Here is an 18,685-nt window from a genome sequence, read left to right on the forward strand (position 1 = left end):
TCCTTGGCCAGTTAGTTTGAGGTTGCCCGGCCCCCATTTTTTAAGACCAGGAAAGTGAAGATTCAGGGTATTGGCTGTCTTTTCTGTAGGGTTTTAATGGAAGGATAGTCCTGAGCCTCGGTATCAGCATTAGAATTTGGGCTAAGAGGCAAGCTGGCCGCGGTAACCGGCTCTTGGCACACGGCCTGTTCAAAGTCAGGTTGACCCCAGAGAGCCATCGTGTAAAGAGCTCTTTGGGAGCAGATGTCTAGCCATCTAGCTATGTCCAGCCAGGGCCTGGGCCCAGTCTCGCGTGGTCTCTTCAGGAGCTCTGTTTGTTTTTAAAGTCCCGGGCAACACAATCACAAGTCCACATACATGTGGAAAAATAGTCTTACCCTTTGTTTCTTTCTTAATTTCTTATTGTGTTAAAATATCCGTAACATAAAATTCACCATCCTCCCCATTTTAAATACACCGAGAGTCCAGTGGTACGAAATGCATTCAGATGGTTGTGAAACTGTCCCTACCCCCACCTCCAGAATGTAAATCGGACTCTTTAACATCCCTGAATTAAGAGCATTCCCTCTTAGCGGGGAGGGAGAAATGGGGCGCTGTTAGTCAACAGACATCAAGTTCAGTGGAGTAAGATGCACGAGCTCTGAGGATCTGGTGGGAGTCAGTTGTAGAAAGGAAGCAGCGCCGAGTGCTCACTGCTCTACTAGGTCACTGGATAAAATACTGAAATTACAGCATAGTTGGCGTACAATAGATCAGTTCCAGGTGTGCCACAGAGTGATTCCCATTTACAACCTTACGATGGTGTCACCACGATACATCTAGTCATTATGTCCACGCCCCAGGGTCTGAAGACACTGCCTAATTCTGTTGCTGTACACAAGGTACCTGGGACCCTAGAAAATTCATAGGACACTTTTTGGTCATTTGGCACCAGTACTTTTCAGATGCATTACCTGAAGAGTCTTTGCTGGGACGTGGCGCTGCTTTATTTTGTTTTCAAGGACAGTTCGCTGTTTCCTTTAAGCAGTAAGTTTGTGGGGAGGTGGTTCTTTTCAAGAGGACAGTTTGAGTTGAAGATTATTTTCTATTTTTTCTCAAATGTATTTCCATTTTTAAGTATTCAGATTTTTTAAAAATAAGAGTATCACTTCCAATCTTTCCAAATATAAAATTGCACTTTAAGCATTTCCAGAATCATCTTCTGAATTAGAGCAATTGAAACACAGCTAAAAAACCATTTTGCTTCCTGGGAGATTAGTAATGATTAGGAGTAAAATTTGAATGTAATTTCCCCAGGCAAGAACAGGGGTAATGCTGAGAGTATTTCTTCATTAGCTTTTAGCGTAGTTTATAATTTTACACAATTTAAACAGTGTTGAATAATTTTTCAATCTGGTAAGTTTTTTTCCTTCCTTTTTGGCCAAGGAATTAATGATACTTGGATATGTCTAGAGTTCCTTTTTCTTTTCTTTTTTTTTAATAATTTTATTTGGTTACTTTTCAAGTACATTTTTTTTTCCTCTTCCCCCCCCGTCTCCCCCCTCCCTCCCATTCCCCCCCCCCCAGTCCTCATCTCTGTGTCATTCATACTTGTTCCTCAAAATCCCTCCCCCTTTTTCCCCTTAAGTTCCCTTCCCTTAGAGTTCCTTTTTCTTGAAAAGGCCTCATAACATTACTTTAAAGAGGATGACTGAAAATATATTTGTGGCTTAATTCCTTTAAAATTGCCACCTTTACCCCTTGATTTCAAAGGACAGCCATACATGAAAGGAAGAAGATGAGGCAGTCTGGCTCCTTCGATGGTCCCAATGTGAGGGGGTTATATGTTTTCTGAGCCAGTGTGACAATAAGTGAGTGGGGCTGCAGTATCGAGACTGCCTTGTGGTCACCGAGTTGAAAAGCTTTGACTCCAGTAGAAGAGTGTGCGTGTAAGAGTGAAGCCCTTGAACCCGCAGGGAGAGTCACCCTGCTCAGCTGAGTGTGGGCTGCCAGCTTGTGCTCAGAGCATCCTACCCAGTCAGTAAAGTCCAGTCAAAGCCAAGTCTACAAGGACACAGCACAGTTTCAAATATTGGCAGAAAGAGTAAATACAATGTAGAATCTGCCTCCTGGTTGTGATTTGATGTGTGGGTTAAGACACAGAGGGATGAGGCTAGAAAGACAAGTCATCCTGGGGACACTGAAACGGTGACAACACTTTTGTATTCTCAGGTCAACGGCACCGACTTTCCCTTCCGGAGTGCGGGTGTCTTCCTCCTCATTGTGGATGCTTGCAGCGTTCCCTTCCGACTGATAGAAAAAAAGTTTTTCTCTCTTGCTGATGTCAGTCTCCTGAAAGAGTATTTAAAAACAGGTGTCCCTCCAAGGTAGGTGGAACTTGCTCTGTAGAGGGACAAGCCACATTAAAGGTGATACCTGGTTTGCTCTGAGCTTTTGTTTGTTTTCCTGCCCCAACCTGTGGGCATTTGGGACTCTGGGAAGGTTTTTATTTTTTCCTCATCTCAGATTGATGCCTGTAAGCTTCTTATCATTGTTAACCTCTGCTTATCAATAGCGAGAGTTTGCACTGTGGAAGAGTTTTCAGGTAGTGGGAAGGTTCTTACGAGAAGAAAACTCAATATTTTGGAACATTACTCTCCATATTTTATATTAAGTTTGTATATCAATACGTTGCACCCAACTCCCTCAGAGAAGCCTCATTATCATTTTAAAGCAATTGTTAGAGTTTTACTTTTGCAGCTGTCTGTCCCACTGATGGGACCTCCGACAGCAATGCACCTGTGACTGTGGCATGTGAAGTCATCACCTGAGCCACTTGCAAGTGACTAGAAAAGAGTAAATTGTTCTATAGTGGATGAGTGTGTGGTCTCTCTTTTAACAGCCATAGTCTGATTAATTTTTCTGTCTTGGTTTCTGAAGAAAAGTGCACAGGAGAGAAACCCATATTTATTTATTTATTTATTTACTTACTTACTTACTTACTTATTTATTTTGAGTTGGTCAGACCCTGCCCGGAGGCAAGGAAATAAATTCAGACTCCTTTCTGCTTCCTTGGCTTTGCTCCAGATGTTGATTTACTCACCAGCCTTCATGTAGTGAAGCCACTAAGGGAAGGACATACACTTCCCAAGGATTAAAGGCCCATCTCGCTTTTGAATCACCTTCAGTTGATCCAGTGCTTTGCAGTCTTTACACATTACAGAGCCAGATCTGCATAAATCCAATAAAGCCACTGGATTATTTGAGTGTCATCCTCAGTGTGTACGTATAGCTCTATCTGGTTTAAGACACTTATACAGAATTCCTTTCCAAGGCCTCTATTTTCTTTAAGGATTTAAAGATTTTTTTCCCTAATGTTAAAAAGTCATGTACTTACTCCACCTACAACAATCCAGTACATAAATCTTACCACAAATATTTAGGGCAACATGATCATCCTACAAGGCACCCTACAGATTTATAAGTTACAACCAACTCATTGATATGTCACTAGGTTGTTTCTAGAAAGGGGACACAAGGAAGGCTTTTGAGCTACTTGTAGTGTGCTGTTTCTTGATCAGAGTGCTGGTTACACAGTATGTTTAGTTTGCAGAAATTTAATGTGCTGTACACTTAGGAATACTATTCTGTGTGTACACTGTGTCTTAACAAAGTGTTAGGAAGTTATTGGGCAATTGGCAGTGACTTCTAGGGAAACTGAACACATGTGGGATGTGGGTGGGTAGGGAGACCTGTAAGTGATTGCATGGGACCCAGAGTCACTGTGACCCATTGAAGAAGGTCAGGCCTGCAGGGTGGCTATGGTCAGACCTCTGGTCTGACTCTGCATTTAGTCACTGCTACTGTTAGAAAGACTTGAACAAAACCACACACCAACGTAAAACTTAAGAATCTTAATAAGAGATGTCAGGATGGATTGAGAAAATACATGCTTAACTAAATCATATGGAAGAGTTGAGTAGATAGAGAGAATCTTTTTCTAGGTGGAAAAGTTAATATTGTAAATACGTCACTCTGTCCCATTAAATAGAAATTTAACTCATTTCCGTTAGTCTCCTAATCAGGTACTTTTTTGTTGTATTTCATATATGATACTGAAGTTTATCTGGAAGGATAAATGTGGGAAAGTTAAAAAAATACAAATTTTAAAGAAATTATACTTATACAAAGGTCTTTTTTATCAGATATTAAAATAAACCATGAAGTCATAGTGATTTAACTGGTATTGAATTGGTAGAGGAGAGATCAGAAGAGAGAATCCACAAATAAGTCTGAGTATTTGTGTTGATATACTGCATAAATGACTTAAAGCAAACCGTGGGAAATAGACTTTATTTTGTTTCTCTTTAGAATTGGTGTTTATGCATTTGCTTAATAAGTAGATTTAGTAGAGCACCCGAAACAAACAAAACTAGCTTCCCTTGTTAGATAGTTTATTCCGTACAAGGTCTGTGCCCCAAGCATCCACTATGTCCACTGATCTGAAATAACTTGTTTTTCTTACATTCAGAGACCTCTTGTAATAGCAATGTACGTTCTAGGTGAGGGGAGGAGGTCAGATCTTGTAATAGCAGAAACAAAAAAGCATCTGGGTTCTTTCTGCTTTGTTTTGAATTCTGCTGTTATCTAGTATTTCCCTTCTTTACTGCAGTGATTTTCAGCTTGCAGCACATGGGTAAGCCACAAGAATTTTTAAAACATGCCATACCTGACCACTGAGTCAGGCACACTGACCTCTTTTCCTTCAGATTGTCAATTTTTTAAAAAAGCCAACACAACAATAATTGTCCAGTGTGAATGAATCAAAATTATATCTACATTTTTGTTAATTGGCAAAAAATAAACGAGTACTTTTTTTGGTGTGGTGTAGAATTTTAGTAGTTTGTTGATGTGTGCCATGAGATAAAAAAGGTTGAAAATCACTGCCCTACTGTATATACTTCAGAAAAGAACCCAGTAAATACATGGTAAATTATTGAAATTTGCTCTGATTTTTCTAACTTGTACATATAGGTCTGTTGTTCTGTTGAGCACAAGAGGAGAAATAAAGCAGCTGAATATTTCAGATTCATTAGTACCTCTGGGATTAGCCAAACCAGCTCATCTTTATAACAAAGGTTTGTATTTGTGTTCTTCTATGAAGTTCTTATAATGCCAGCTCATTTTTTATGATGGAATGTAGGTACCAGCCTATTTTCATGAGCTTGTTTTGCTAGAGTAAGTATCATGAAAATCCTTTCTAAATAAGGAGACTGTGTTAGAGGAAGTGTGTTGGGATGTGGTTTGCTATTTAGGACATAAGGTGGGTGGTGAGCATTTATTTGCTGACGTACGGAAGTGTAGTTTTTTGTGTTTTGTTTTATAGCCAGCCAACTTTGTTTTGCTCACCTCTGACATTATCTTGCCTAAAACTAGGAGATGTACAAATTGAACTTTTCTTTTCTTTTTAGGGAGTACCATATTTTTGGGATTCAGTGGAAACTCTAAACCATCATGGACTAAGCTGTTTACCAGTCCTGCTGGACAGGGCCTTGGGCTGCTGGAACAGTTCATACCTTTGCAGCTGGAGGAATATGGTTGTCACAGAGTCGGCGCTGTTCACAGGAGAGACCTGGAGCTGTTAAAGCAAATTTCAAAAGCACATTAGAGACTCGCTGTAACTTAAGTGCTGGGGGAAAAATGTGAACTAACTTATTTAATTTATGGCATTTTAAAATGACACTGTTAACCCAATGGAACCATTTTCCTGTTTGATACAGAAAGGGGAGAAAAGAGTTTAAAGTGATTGCTTGAATACCAGCTCATGCACCTTCTAGTTGTACAAAATGTTAAGGAATTTACTTGTATTTTCTAGGCTGGTATTTCTCTTATTCCTCACCTTCCACCCCAGTGTGTTGTAGTGACCATAAGCAGTGCTTCACCTCTTGTATTATGGGATGTCATGTGGTCAGGTGGGGTGGGGGCTTCTGGGAGTCAGCCTGAGTCCCCGAGAGAGGACCAGCTCTTCGTAGCACCTTGGATACTTGAAGTCTATTGCTCAGTGTGTCATGGACTTTGGGTCAGCAGTTGACTTGGGTGGCTGCATGTTCAGTGATGCTTTGGGCCCTGGTTCTGGGCAGCCTTTGAGTATTTTACATGATACTGAATGATAGAGATTTAACTGGCAACTCAGGCCCAGCTCATGCCCTTTTTTGCCTGGACATGTGCTATTTTTATTCATTTGTATGTCGATTCCTTCTACTTTCCAACTTTCCAACAGGAAGTACATTGGGACAAAAGGGCTTTTAGGGTTCAGACATCCCTTTGGTCTGTGACCATTGGGCAAAATTTTGACCTATACCAAGGTCTGAGGTTGTGGGGACCATTTTTGCAGCTTTAATCCTTAACCTGTTTTGACTGTATATTTGTGTTTAAAATGCAGAGCTGAGCTGAACATTTAACCTTTTTTTTTCTTTTTTAAAAGAAGCAGGCCATTTTCCTGAACAGTAAACTCGTCATTTCAACTTGCACAAAGAAAGTCTGTTCTTAGAGTTGCTCCTGCATCCAGGTTTTTTGTAGTTGTTTTTGTGTATAGATTTTTTAAAGCTTTTCTGCTCACCATCCTGCCAAGAAAACTGCAGAAAGCTTAATGATACCCCAAAATATTGCACTCGGGGAGAAAAAAGGGAGAGCCTTTTAAGGGTCCTGTTCTAGAGGGAACATTCAGAAATGAATGTCTTCATAGCCTTGGAGGAGTCAGGCACTCTTAAACGAATTTGTTAGAGCCAATTTACAAAGGTGCCATGACAGCCTATTTCCCTTCCCCTGGGTGTGTGCACCTCCTGTCAATGAGGGTTGCATGTGGCAAGAGGAGATTGGCTCCTGGCCTGGGACACAACCACACCAAGAGTAAAGATGCATCAAAATGCCTTTCCCTTTCCCTAAACCCACAGTGCATGGAGTGTAGTGGAAGAATGGCCACAGCAAGATAGTAGGGAGTGTGTTCAGGCTGCCTTTGGCAATGAGTACAGACAAAAATTATTTTCGTCTACCAGGAGCTATGGCTGATGGCCTCTCTCTTGTGTCCAGGAGAAACTCTAGAGCAGCTCTGTGACTTATGTTACTTTACAAAATATGCTACCTCAAAGTGCCACCAATAAACCTTTCTAACTGTAAGTGCTTTTCCTAAGGGCACAAGTCTTAATCAAAGTTTAGGGTTTTTTTTGTTGTTGTTTGTTTGTTTTGTATATTGATGAGTGAGATCTTACCTTTTAAATATATTATTGGATCATGGTTCCTGAAGGTGATTAGTTTGAATGTGTGAGTGTTTTTTATGACTTAAATATTTTTATGTGTGTTTTTAGAGTTTGGCTCTTTAAAGATTTGGAGAGAATATGTAATACAGTTCTGAGGCACTCAGTTTTTTCTGATTTATATGCTAAGTATCAAGTCCTAAGTTAAATAAATAAAAATATGTGTGCATGTATTTTTTATATGTGTGTCTGACTATCTATCTAGCAATCAATCCGTCAATCAATCTTATCACTTTTAAATTCCACATTCAAGCCATAAAGAAGTTACCAGCAGAAATAAGAAAGGAAAAACTGTCCACTAAGTGGATTTTCTAAGACTAAGCTTCAGAAGCATAGGGATTATTCTCTAGTGCAGAGATACTCAACTTTGGCTGCACAATTGAAATCACTTGGGAGCTTTAAAAAATATGGGGGCCAGGGCGCCTCCCCACCCCCACCCCCTCCATCCAAACTTAATTGGTGCAGGGTGCAGCCTGGGCACTGGGATTCTTTAAATGCTCCCTGGTGAGTCTAACCTGCAGCCAGGTTCAGGGACTGCTGCACTGGGGTAATAGGTCCACTGTTTTGCTTCGGTCTGTAATTTTTTTGTGATGTCAACAAAATTACATTTATCTATTATTTTTGTTTGCAATTCCTATGTTACAGAACTCCTAGCCCCAAACAAAGCATTTTACTATCCTTTTCCTTTTAATAGAACTTTTAACTACGGTTTTTAGTCCTTAATTGCCTCAAACTGTTAAATTGGACATCTAAAGTAATATACACATTTAGGCAACCGGGAGCTGGCGATCTGTTTCATTTCTACTGAGAAAATATATTCAAAGGTAATGTATAAGAATTGGTTGAGCTCCAGAAATGTGGCCATCCGCAAATGAGCCAGCTGATGAGAAACACAGGGCCTTCTCATAAGCCAGCAAGTCAGGTTTTAAGTCTTTGCTGTGAGATTCCTGCCGGTCCACCTGAACCAATCCACCTGAACCAGCATGCCGTATATTATCTTCAGAGGCTGGAAGAGAGTGCTTGTGAGGAGATGAAAGGCAGACACACAGTCTCACAGAAGATGACTCCAAAGCAGCCGCTAAGCTGATGTTTAGACATGGATGGGGTTGGGGGCGGGCAGTATTTATGGCTCCTCTGTTTTCTAGTTTCATCAGAAGAGAACATATCCTCAAGTCATTAAATGGGTTACTTTGCTTTCAAGTAGGGGTGGGCAAGGAGGTGGTGGATAGAGGCTTGAATGTTTCGGATAACTAGGTGCTCATTCTTTAAGAGATGAGGTAATGTTTGGACAAGCCCAGTTGAAAGGCTTTTCAGTAAGCAGGAATGCGCTTAGTTAATTCAGTGAGTGTTTTGTTTTTTTTCCTCCAGGTGGTCCTTGTAGTTAAGTATTTAGATTCCATTGTGACAATGTTGTTTTCATGTTGCAGAATTGGAGCTCATCCTCCAGAATTCTCTTTGGGTTCCAGATACTTATGATATATTTAATAATGAAAAATTCCCCTAGAGGTGTCGGCTGAATGGGAATAATTGGGTAACAGATTTGTATTACTTTTTAGTCTTCCTTGGTCATAGTCTGCTAGAAATGCTAGCAGACATTCTGGACTGGGCCAAATTTTCAACTTAAGGTCGGAGAGGAAAACATTAAGGAAAGGCTTCCCCATCCCTTGTTCACAAATGACAAAATGGCGTTCATATCTTGCTGGATCACTGGGGTTTTTGAGAAGCTGTAGAGTTTTTAAATTTTTTTAACCCTAATTTATCTTCAATATGAGAGAGAAGCTGAAAAAAGGATGCTAATTTGGCCCTGGGGTTTTGGAGAAGGGCGTTCACACTTTTTTTATGTGATAAAATTAGAGAATGACCAAACTATTACTTATACATGAGGAACTATGCCCCACAGGGCATCCAAAAATACTAGCCATAGCAAGCAGCCAAATGTTATATGTGAAAATGTGACAAAGAGGTGGGGGAATAACTTCATAGATTTGCTTTTTAAATTTTCCAAAGATGGACAACGTGACTAGTCTGGATGTGAAAAGCGGTAACTGATTTAAAGCCCATTTTGAGACAAGCCGAGGGGTTGCCGAGCTTACCCATACAGGCCAGACCTGTCCCCGATTCTTTGTACCGATTTTGAGTTTCCAAAGGCTTTTACATCTTTAACTACAACATATTGGAAAAAGTCAAAAGAGTAATTTATGATGTGCAAACTCTGTCCATAAACAGTCACGTGGGAAGAGAGGCACAATCATTTGCTCGCATGCTGACCGACTTCCATGTTGCAGATTTGAGTAGTTGCCATGGAGACTATATGGCCGCCTGCAAAGCCTGGAATATTTACTATGTGCTCCTTTACTGAAAAAGTTTGCTGACCTGATCTCAGCAAAGGGTATACTGGTGTTCATTGTAATGTTCTTGGAACTTTCCTAAGGTCTGAGAATTTTTGAAAATAGAAGGTTAAGGAGAAAACTTGCAGTTTGAATCCTCCAAGGTGCTTATTGAAAATGCAGAATCCCAAGCCTGCCCTGGCCAGGTAGCTTGGTTGGTGAAGGCATTGTCTCCATATGCCAAGGTTGTGGTTTTGATCCCCAGTCAGGGCACATACAAGAGTCAACCAATGAGTGCATGAAGAAGTGGAACAGAATCCTAAGTCACAGCTCAGACTGGAGAATTGGCATCTCTGGGGGTTGAAGCTGGCAATAATCATTTTATGACAAGCTTCCTAAGTGTTTCTTAGGAACAATAAAGTTTGAGAACCCCACAGTGATGAGCCCTGTTATTTCTTTCCCTCTTCCTTAAATAGAGAACACATTTGAACAAATCTGCATGTTGGGTTTTTTAAACCCCAGTGGCTCCATTCTCCACTGTTTTCCCCAGAAATCTTTGGGACTAGTGCAGGGCAGGTCTGAGGCACAGCACAGTACGTGCCTGTTACTGGGGCAAAGGTTTGGAGCCCATAGTGAAGTCCTCTCTCCAGTGTGTCTGACACCTCACTGCCAGTCTGATTCCATCAGTTAGTTATTCCTACAATGGAACCCAGCCATCCTTCATTTTCTGTAAGTTCTTTTTATTATTTTAAGGAGTTTAAAGGAAAATGCCCATAGAGCCACAATCGGGCTGTGCAGACTAATAAAGACACAGGCTTCTTTTTTTTTCTTTTTACTTTTATTTTTATTTAATTATTGTTCGACTACAGTTTTCTGTCTTTTACTCCCATCCCAGCCTATCCTCCCCAGTGCTCCCCACCTCCCTCCCATTTTCACCGCCCCCCAGTTGCTGTCCATGTGTCCATTGAGACATGAAGACACAGGCTTCTTAGATTTTAGATATACGTACTTTAAAGTTTTTACAGTTTGGGGGAACTGTACCCACCTTAGTTACTTCACATTCATCAAAGCACTGATTGGTAATTGTAGTTTTTTTTTTAAGGTAGGATAATTTATCCCATACAAGCAGTTTACTTTAGAAGCAAAGCCTTTCAATACATGAACTTCGTGGCCAAGGTGGGAGGTGGCTGGATGGAATTGGAGGATAATAAAATTGACCTTTGCCAGGAGAGAGGGCGCTGCACTGCCTGGGAGCACCTGGCAAGTTTACTTTGTCCCACCAACATATATTGATCAAAAACACACAGTTCTTGAGGGAGGAAGGCTCTAGTCAGATAGGTGTCTGATGGGGGAGAAGGTAGGATTTGTAAACCTCAGGAGGCAGGGAGCATCAGTAGCTTCCACGTGAAGAGGAAGAGTTCTGATGGAGGCAAGACCAGCCAAAATTTGTCCCCTGCTTCTCAAATGTGAGTGGTCAGAAGATTCGAGACAGGGAGGTAAGCACTTGGTCCAGTCTGCTGCTGTAGGTGTGTGTGGTCGATGTTCTGGTCACCAACCTTAGATGGATGCCAGCTGAGGCTCTTTACCAGTGGTGTTACTTTTGAGCGGTTTTCTACTGTGGATCCTCAGCTTTCTCATCTATACAATGGGACTACTAATACTTTTGTACAGTTACAAAGGGCATTAAGTTAGAATAGTCATGGTGCCCAGACAAGGCTTGTCATTGACAATACCTGGGTGGTTAGTCTAAAAAAAATCAGCTTTCCAGACATTTGTGAATTCTAATTCAGTAATTTTTCAAGGGCTAAGGATTAGAAAATATGCATTTTTCAAAACAAACTTCCAAGATAATGCCAGATTTGGGAACCACTGAGAATACCCTGTGAAAGCCCTGGCCCTACTTTTAACACACTTCCCACACTTAGTTGTTGGTGTCTAGAAAACAGGACCTCAGGCCAGGTGGTGCTGGCTTAGGTACCTGGCTGGAGCACCCCCTGAGGTTTGCATGTGTGCCCTCAGTAAACCAGCCGTGTGTGTTGGAGCTATGAAATGTGGAAAGACAACTCTGAAACGAAAACATGTGGCTGCACCCCGTTCTGCAGCTGGTGTGTGCAGTCTTCTGGTGCTCATTCTCCTGAGGGAAAACCTCAGTTCGGCTAATAGTTTGTCTCTTCTAATCCCTTTTACCGTAAACTAACACAGAGTAAAAACTCATTTCTAATGAGCTCTCGGTACTTTAACCACCCACATTTTCACTCTTTCTTATCAAATAGGATAAATGTTCACATGCAGTGAAATGATTCAAAGCTGATTTATATGACAAGCTGAAGCTGGCTTAGAGGACTTGGAAAACGAATGCCCTTGGCAACCAACTTTCCCATGTTTCTGCACCCCATTTCTTCCTAGTTACACCTCCACCCCCTCCTTACTGCCCAGGGTCCAATGCTGCAGCCTTATTACACCAGGAAAGACCATGTTCCCAGTCCTTGTACATTTTACTCCCCACCACTGCTCACATATTCTGTGTTTGACACTCTGGACCCTTAGCTCTTGCTAAACTAATTCCAAGTCAGGTTAGTCCTCACATCTGAAACAAATTCCCTCTTAGGTAACCATGCTATTTTTATATCTGTTTACGGTGCCTGTAATGTGGAAACTAATATGTTGCTGGAAGTTTTGTTTATCTGATCTGGTTGTTTTTAAAGCAATTTTGCCCTCCTGCGTACTCCACCTACATATGAGGGTGATGCCATCCTTCACAGAGGAAGCTTCAAACCTGAAAAATCCACAGACTGGGTAAGCATTTACCGGGTAGTAGAGTCAGTACCATCTACAGGGTACGAGTACTTGTGTTTGAATGGAGTCCCTCCTGATTGTCCTCAGGAAGGCTATGGATAAAACTGTGATTTTGCCCCTGAACAGTGAAACTACATAAGTAACCCTACCTGGCTCGGAAACATATAATCCATTTGGATTCCAGACCCAGGGTCTTGGCCACACGAAAGTGTACTTATCCCAACATCTTCCTGAAAGCTGTGCTCTGTGAGCACTGGAAAATCTTTGTTTGCAGTGTCTTGCATTTCTGTAAATCACCTTTTTTAATAGCTGAAAGGAAGAGATTTGGTAATTATAGCTTTCCTTTGTTGCAGCTTTATATTGAAAACATATGCCAGCCAGGCTAAGTAAGGATCCAAGTGGATAAATGATACATAAACAAGATTAGGAATCACGAGGATTAGGGGCTTCCTGCAGTTTCATCCAGAGGAAGAGAGTCAATTACAAACACATTTTTCTCTGTGTGTGAAGGGGGAGTAAGTTTATCATATTGACGATCTCTACAGGGTGGGGGAAAAAGTTAATTTATAGTTGTTTGTAAGGAAAATCCTATAATAATTAATAAATAATAATAAAAAATAAACTTTGTATTTTGCATACTCAAAACTGTAAAACTACTCCTCCCCCACACTCTGTACTTTCGGGCTCTTATATCCAATCCCTTAAAGTCAGTTAATTTGTTGATTTCAATTATGAATTTTTAATTTAATATCTAAAATAATTAGATTAAAATTATTGACAAGTATAATTATTATATATTTGGAATAGTCAACTTCTAAATTATAAACTTAATCCCTATATTGCTGCTACATATTTGATTGAAATAATATTTTATTTAATCCTTCATTTTATCTGCTTATAAAAGACATATAACTTGTATGAAGCATAAAGGTAACCAGTTTGTTGTGTGAATATCATCACTACAATCTTGAATTTAAAGTCTTTATCACTATGACCTTGAACTTAGTGTTCTATGCTACTGAACTTTAACTTAGTTATCAACACTGACTTTAAATTTAAAGTCTTAACGCTGCAAATCTTTATTATATGTTTTACATTTCATTTTTGAAATGTGTATAAAAATATGTATTGTGTTGCTTATTAACAAAAGATTCTTCACAATGTCAGCATAGTTCAAATTTGTCAATCCTGTATCTGTTTTGTTTCTCTTTTTCACACTTAACTATGTGATAAGTGACATACATTTTATGTTAAGGATAAGTAGATTTCCCCAAGACACAGATTTTGTAATTACGTAATTGAAAGTTTGAAGTGCAACCCTCCCAAGTGTCAAAACCTCACATTTTAAATGCAGATTTTGGTTCTGATGCTGTTCCAAAAATTATCTTGATGGGGGATGCATAGAGACTATTATACTAGTTTGTGCGGTGGTAAAAAGCAACAACAAAAGTCAGGACACTTGTTAAAGATGGCAAGGCAGACTTTCTTGAAAGGGGCTATCACAGTGGAGTTTTGTACTAGGACAGACAATTAAGCTCAGCATGGAATACAAGGACAGATGGAGATGTATAGCCAAGGAGCAAGGTAGGGACTGGCGGATGGCAAATTACTAGGAGGAAGCATCAGGGTTGGAGGGACTCTGTTAGCCAGGATTTTTGCTGACAGCAGATCCAGGGTGATAAAATTCTGAGGTTGAGGATGAGGAATTTGGTCAGAAATCAAAAATGAATGATATTTCCCTAAACTGACCAACCCAACAGGATTCTTTCTAAAACTGGACTAAATGGGTCAAGGCCAGAACCCAAGGTCAGGGGCCTAGTCAGAAAGAGGACCCAGAGGAGCCTGATCTATGTTTAGTCAAGGAGAGAGTCTTTGTGGGTGGTAGGTAGAGTGAAGTTAAGGGTGAAGTTAAGTTACTATGAAATACCATGGGGAAGCTAGCTATTTAGATGTATGCACTTTCTTGGCATGAGTTTCTAAGTTCAGAGAGAGAAAGGGTTTAGCCTTTGTAATTAGACTAGTGTGAGTCAAACTGCCTTGAAATGGGCTGTTAATAGTGAATGTTAAGTTTTCAGGTAACACATGAAAAAGAACAGGTTATAAAGGGGAATGAATCCCTGTTATGGAATATTATGGGCTCTGCCATTCTTTATTGTTTTCCAAACCCCAGGACTTAAAGTGTGGTTTTCAGGCCCTTTCCATCAGAACCGTAGGGTTTATTGTTAAATTGCAGATCGATGGTCTCCATTCTAGGTGGACTGAATTAGAATCTTGGATCAAAACCCAGAAGTCTGCATTTAAATAAGCAGCCTAAACAATAGAATGTCACGTGGCACCCAGAAATAGACCACCTGTTGCAAAGGTGGTATTACAGTCAATGGGAAAAGAATAAAGTATTCAATAGAGAATAATTGGTTTTCCATGTGAAAAAATGCAGTTAGATCCCTATTTCATACTATTAAGAAGAATAAAATTCATATGGATTAAATATTTAAGTGTGATAAGTAGAACTATAAAACTTTTAGAGAAAATGTAGAACATTGTGACATTTGAGTTAAGAGGATATCTTAAATATATTAAAAAATAACTAAAAACCCCCGAAAATTTCTACTAGGTTGTATTTAATTAACTTTGTCTGATAAAAGATACCATAAACAAACTTGGGTATTTGTAGCAAGTATAACCAACAAAGAATTAGTATCTAAAATAGATAAAGATCTCCAAATCATTAAGGAAAACAAAAGCAAGCCAAGGGAAAAATGGGAAATGTTAATCATAATCAGGTCATGGAATGGGACACCTGAGAGGCAGGTCTAACTATGTGAGTATTAGGGGAAATGTAATTAAAAAGTGAGATACCATTTAAATAGTTCATGAATATGTAGAAAAAATGAAATTTTTGGATACATTACTGACTGGAAAGTAAACAGTACAAATGCTTTGGACATCAAATGGCAGTATCTGATACCTTTGTATATAAGCAACCCTAGTTAGATGTATCGCTATGAATTTCTTGCTCTTGCATGGAAGAAAACACCTGTGGAGATATTTGTTTTTGTGTTTATATGGGTGAAAAACTGGAAACAACCTTCTTCATCACTGAGGGACCACATAAATACATTATACTCCACTCACACATTGGACTACTAACTTCTGCTAAATTGAATGAATATTGCCTAAGTATCAATACAGGTATGACTAGAAATGTAATGCTGCATAGACAAGGTACGAAGGATACATATGAAATAATAACATGATAATGATGAATACAAACCTATCGTTGAAGGCACATGATCCAATTTCCTATCTCAGATTTTTTTTCTACTCCTGCTAACCTTGGAGATTTGTTATTTTGTGTTTAGATATCAGAATGTTGAGGCTAAGTAATCTCCTAAATAGCATCTCAGTCAATCTTTTCCTTTACTTTGTTTTAAAAAATCTTCTAAAATGAACTTTTGATTTTAGAATAGTTTAAAATTTATAGAAAAATTGTGAAACTAGTCAAGAAAGTTCCCACATACCCTGTACCTGCTTTCCCCTAGTATTACCATCTTACATTAATTGGTACTTTTGCTACAATTAATGAACTAGTATTTATATGTTAAATGACATTTATATTTTATTCAGATCATCTTAGTTTTTACCTAGTGTCCCTTGCCTATTCTAGAACCCCATTTAGGATACTATGTAAATTTATCTGTTATTTATTAGTTTCCTCAGGCTCCTCTAAGTTGTAGCAGCGTCTCAGACTTTCCTTTTTTTTTCTTCTAACTTGGACAGTTTTGAGTTATATTGGTCCGGTATTTTGTAGAATGTTCTTCGCAGGAGCCTGTTTAATATTTTTCTCATGGTTGGACTGGGCCTGGAGAATAAGGTCGTGGAGGGAAGTTGCATTCTCACCACATGGTATCAAGAGTGCGTGTTATCAACACAGCATCACCTTTGACGTGAGAGCCTTGATGGCCTGGTAGAGGTGTGTTCGTCAGGTTTCTCACCTGTAAACTTAATTCTTTGTTCTCCCTTCTTTCTGTGCCATACTTTTTTGGAAGGGAGATGCTAAGTACAGCCCCCCGCCCCATTGTCCCCCGGAATCTTGTTAAGAGAATTGTAGCTCAGGGAGATAGAGTAACTTGCCCTAGGTCGTGGAGTTTATCATACCTAGCCCAAGGTATGCTTTGGGCCACAGTAAGAGGATTACTTAATGTACAGTCATTTAATTCAATTTTCAAATTAAACAATGTGATTCAATAAATTTTATTTCACATAACCTTTACATTGAATTTGCATGTAAAATTAAGGTTAAGGCAGTTGGCTTAGCACATGCACAGTCTAGCTTCCCCTCTGCCCAACAACCCTTCTACTCAAAATGTAGAATTATTACATAACGTGTTTTTTATATTAACACACCCAGATTTGAGTTCAAAAAGAATGAACGAAAAAGTATACATGTTGGAACCTAGGAAGGGACTAGTTCAAAGAGCAGGAGCTAACGTTCCATGGAGACCAGAAACATATACTACAACCCAGCCCCTAACACATGCTGCCGGGCAGGAGATCACAGGGTCCGGGATCTTTGGAACGTGGTCCGAAACAGGACAAGAAGCCCACGTCCAGATGGATGTTTCATCTTCTGCTCCTGGATTCCTTGCCTCTTCAAGATGACTGTGGATGGAGGCCCAGAGGGACCTTCTAAATGCTGGATTACAAACAAGAGACCCAGATCCAAAGACCTGAGAGTGCACTCAAAACAGCCACGGGGACTATACGTGAGAAAGAAGAAAGGGAGCTGCAGAGTGAAGGTATGAGATATAAAAAGAACTGCCCTGGCTGGTGTAGCTCAGTGGATTGAGCGCGGGCCTGCGAACCAAAGGATCGCAGTTTGATTCCCAGTCAGGGCACATGCCTGGGTTGCAGGCCAGCTCCCAGCATGGGATGCATGAGAGGCAACCATACATTGATATTTCTCTCTCTCTCTCCTTCCCTTCCCCTCTAAAGATAAATAAATAAAATCTTAAAAAAAAGAACTGATGAACAAAGGATGCAATAAAACATTGAGCACATTTTTTAAAAAGTACTTTCCTTAAAATAACAAACATAATGGTATTTGTGTTTGCTTGAAAACAAATACTCCATAAAAACCTGAAAGTTATGAGGCAAAAGAATTTACTGTAAGGTCCTTGTCTCTATCAGTAAAGAGATACAGATGGATTTTGACTTTGCCAATCTATTATAAATGTCAGTATGTATGCTAATAATAATCAAAATGCATAACTTCCAAGCTAGAAAGTGAAAAGAAAGCAGCTGAAGAATGTATTTAATGAAAGAGAGTAAAAAGAAGAAAAATAACAGAAATATTTAATAACAGAAAGAATGAATAACAACCCCCCCAAATATGGTAAAAATCAATTTAAATATATTGATAATTACAATAATTCAATGCAGGTTACACTCACTTTTCTAATATTAGATACAAAAATCTCTGTCTGGATTAAAAAATAAAATCTATTGGAGAGTAGATCTCAAAAATTCTCATAACAAGAAAAAAATTGATAACTATGTTTGATGACAGATGTTGATTAAACTTATTGCGATTATTTTGCAGTACATATTTCAAGTCATTATGTTGTACACATGAAACTAATATAATCTTATATATCAATTATACCTCCATTAAAAAAAACACCTATAAGTTATTTATAGGTAGACACGTCTTAAACAAAATAATGTAGAATGATTTTAAAATGACATGAAAAGGACAGAAAATTATATACTAACCCCCAAAATGGATACAACAATACTAATATTGCATATTGATAGAATATTATTAATAGAAAACTAATAGAATGTTAAACAAAACAATGCATTGGAAAAGAGAAAACATGCAATGTCAGGAGGTGGCATTAGGGGACGAAGAGGAGAATCCCTTTCAGAAACCGATAGGTCAAGGAGGCCAGATGAAGGAGCCAGTTACCCCGATGAATTATGAAAGCAGAACACACAGACTTGTTCTCCAGTTCAAGAACGAGGTTTCAACCCTCCACTCGCTTTACGATCTGTGACGCATATTTCCCCTTTGTTTCTTAAGGACATGTTTTCAGTTCTCCAAACTCACCACATGTTCTCTCATCTTTGGGCTTCACGCATGCTTTTCTCTCTACCCGGATATTTCTCCTCCCCACTGCTTTTCTTGGCTGGTGCGTGCCTTCCCCCCACTGCCCTGAGTTTAACTGTCATATCCTCCAGGAAATTGTCTCCATGCCAGGGACACCC

General features: G+C 39.4%; 1 protein-coding gene across 2 annotated transcripts in view; it reads left to right on the forward strand.

Annotated features, from left to right (window-relative positions):
- Positions 1 to 7,472, forward strand: part of CEMIP2 (cell migration inducing hyaluronidase 2) — a 73,047-nt gene extending 65,575 nt beyond the window's left edge. For both annotated transcript variants that reach the window (XM_037155022.2, XM_037155021.2), the window contains exons 22-24: positions 2,212 to 2,366; positions 5,014 to 5,117; positions 5,451 to 7,472. In XM_037155022.2, coding sequence (XP_037010917.2) covers positions 2,212 to 2,366; positions 5,014 to 5,117; positions 5,451 to 5,647 — 456 coding nt within the window. In that variant the 3' untranslated portion in view covers positions 5,648 to 7,472. The remainder of the gene's footprint in view (positions 1 to 2,211; positions 2,367 to 5,013; positions 5,118 to 5,450) is intronic.
- The last annotated feature ends 11,213 nt before the right edge of the window (positions 7,473 to 18,685 follow it).

This window comes from Artibeus jamaicensis, unplaced genomic scaffold (genome assembly GCF_021234435.1).
Source record: "Artibeus jamaicensis isolate MK-2021 breed Jamaican fruit bat unplaced genomic scaffold, CSHL_Jam_final scaffold_1964, whole genome shotgun sequence".
NCBI lineage: Eukaryota > Metazoa > Chordata > Mammalia > Chiroptera > Phyllostomidae > Artibeus > Artibeus jamaicensis.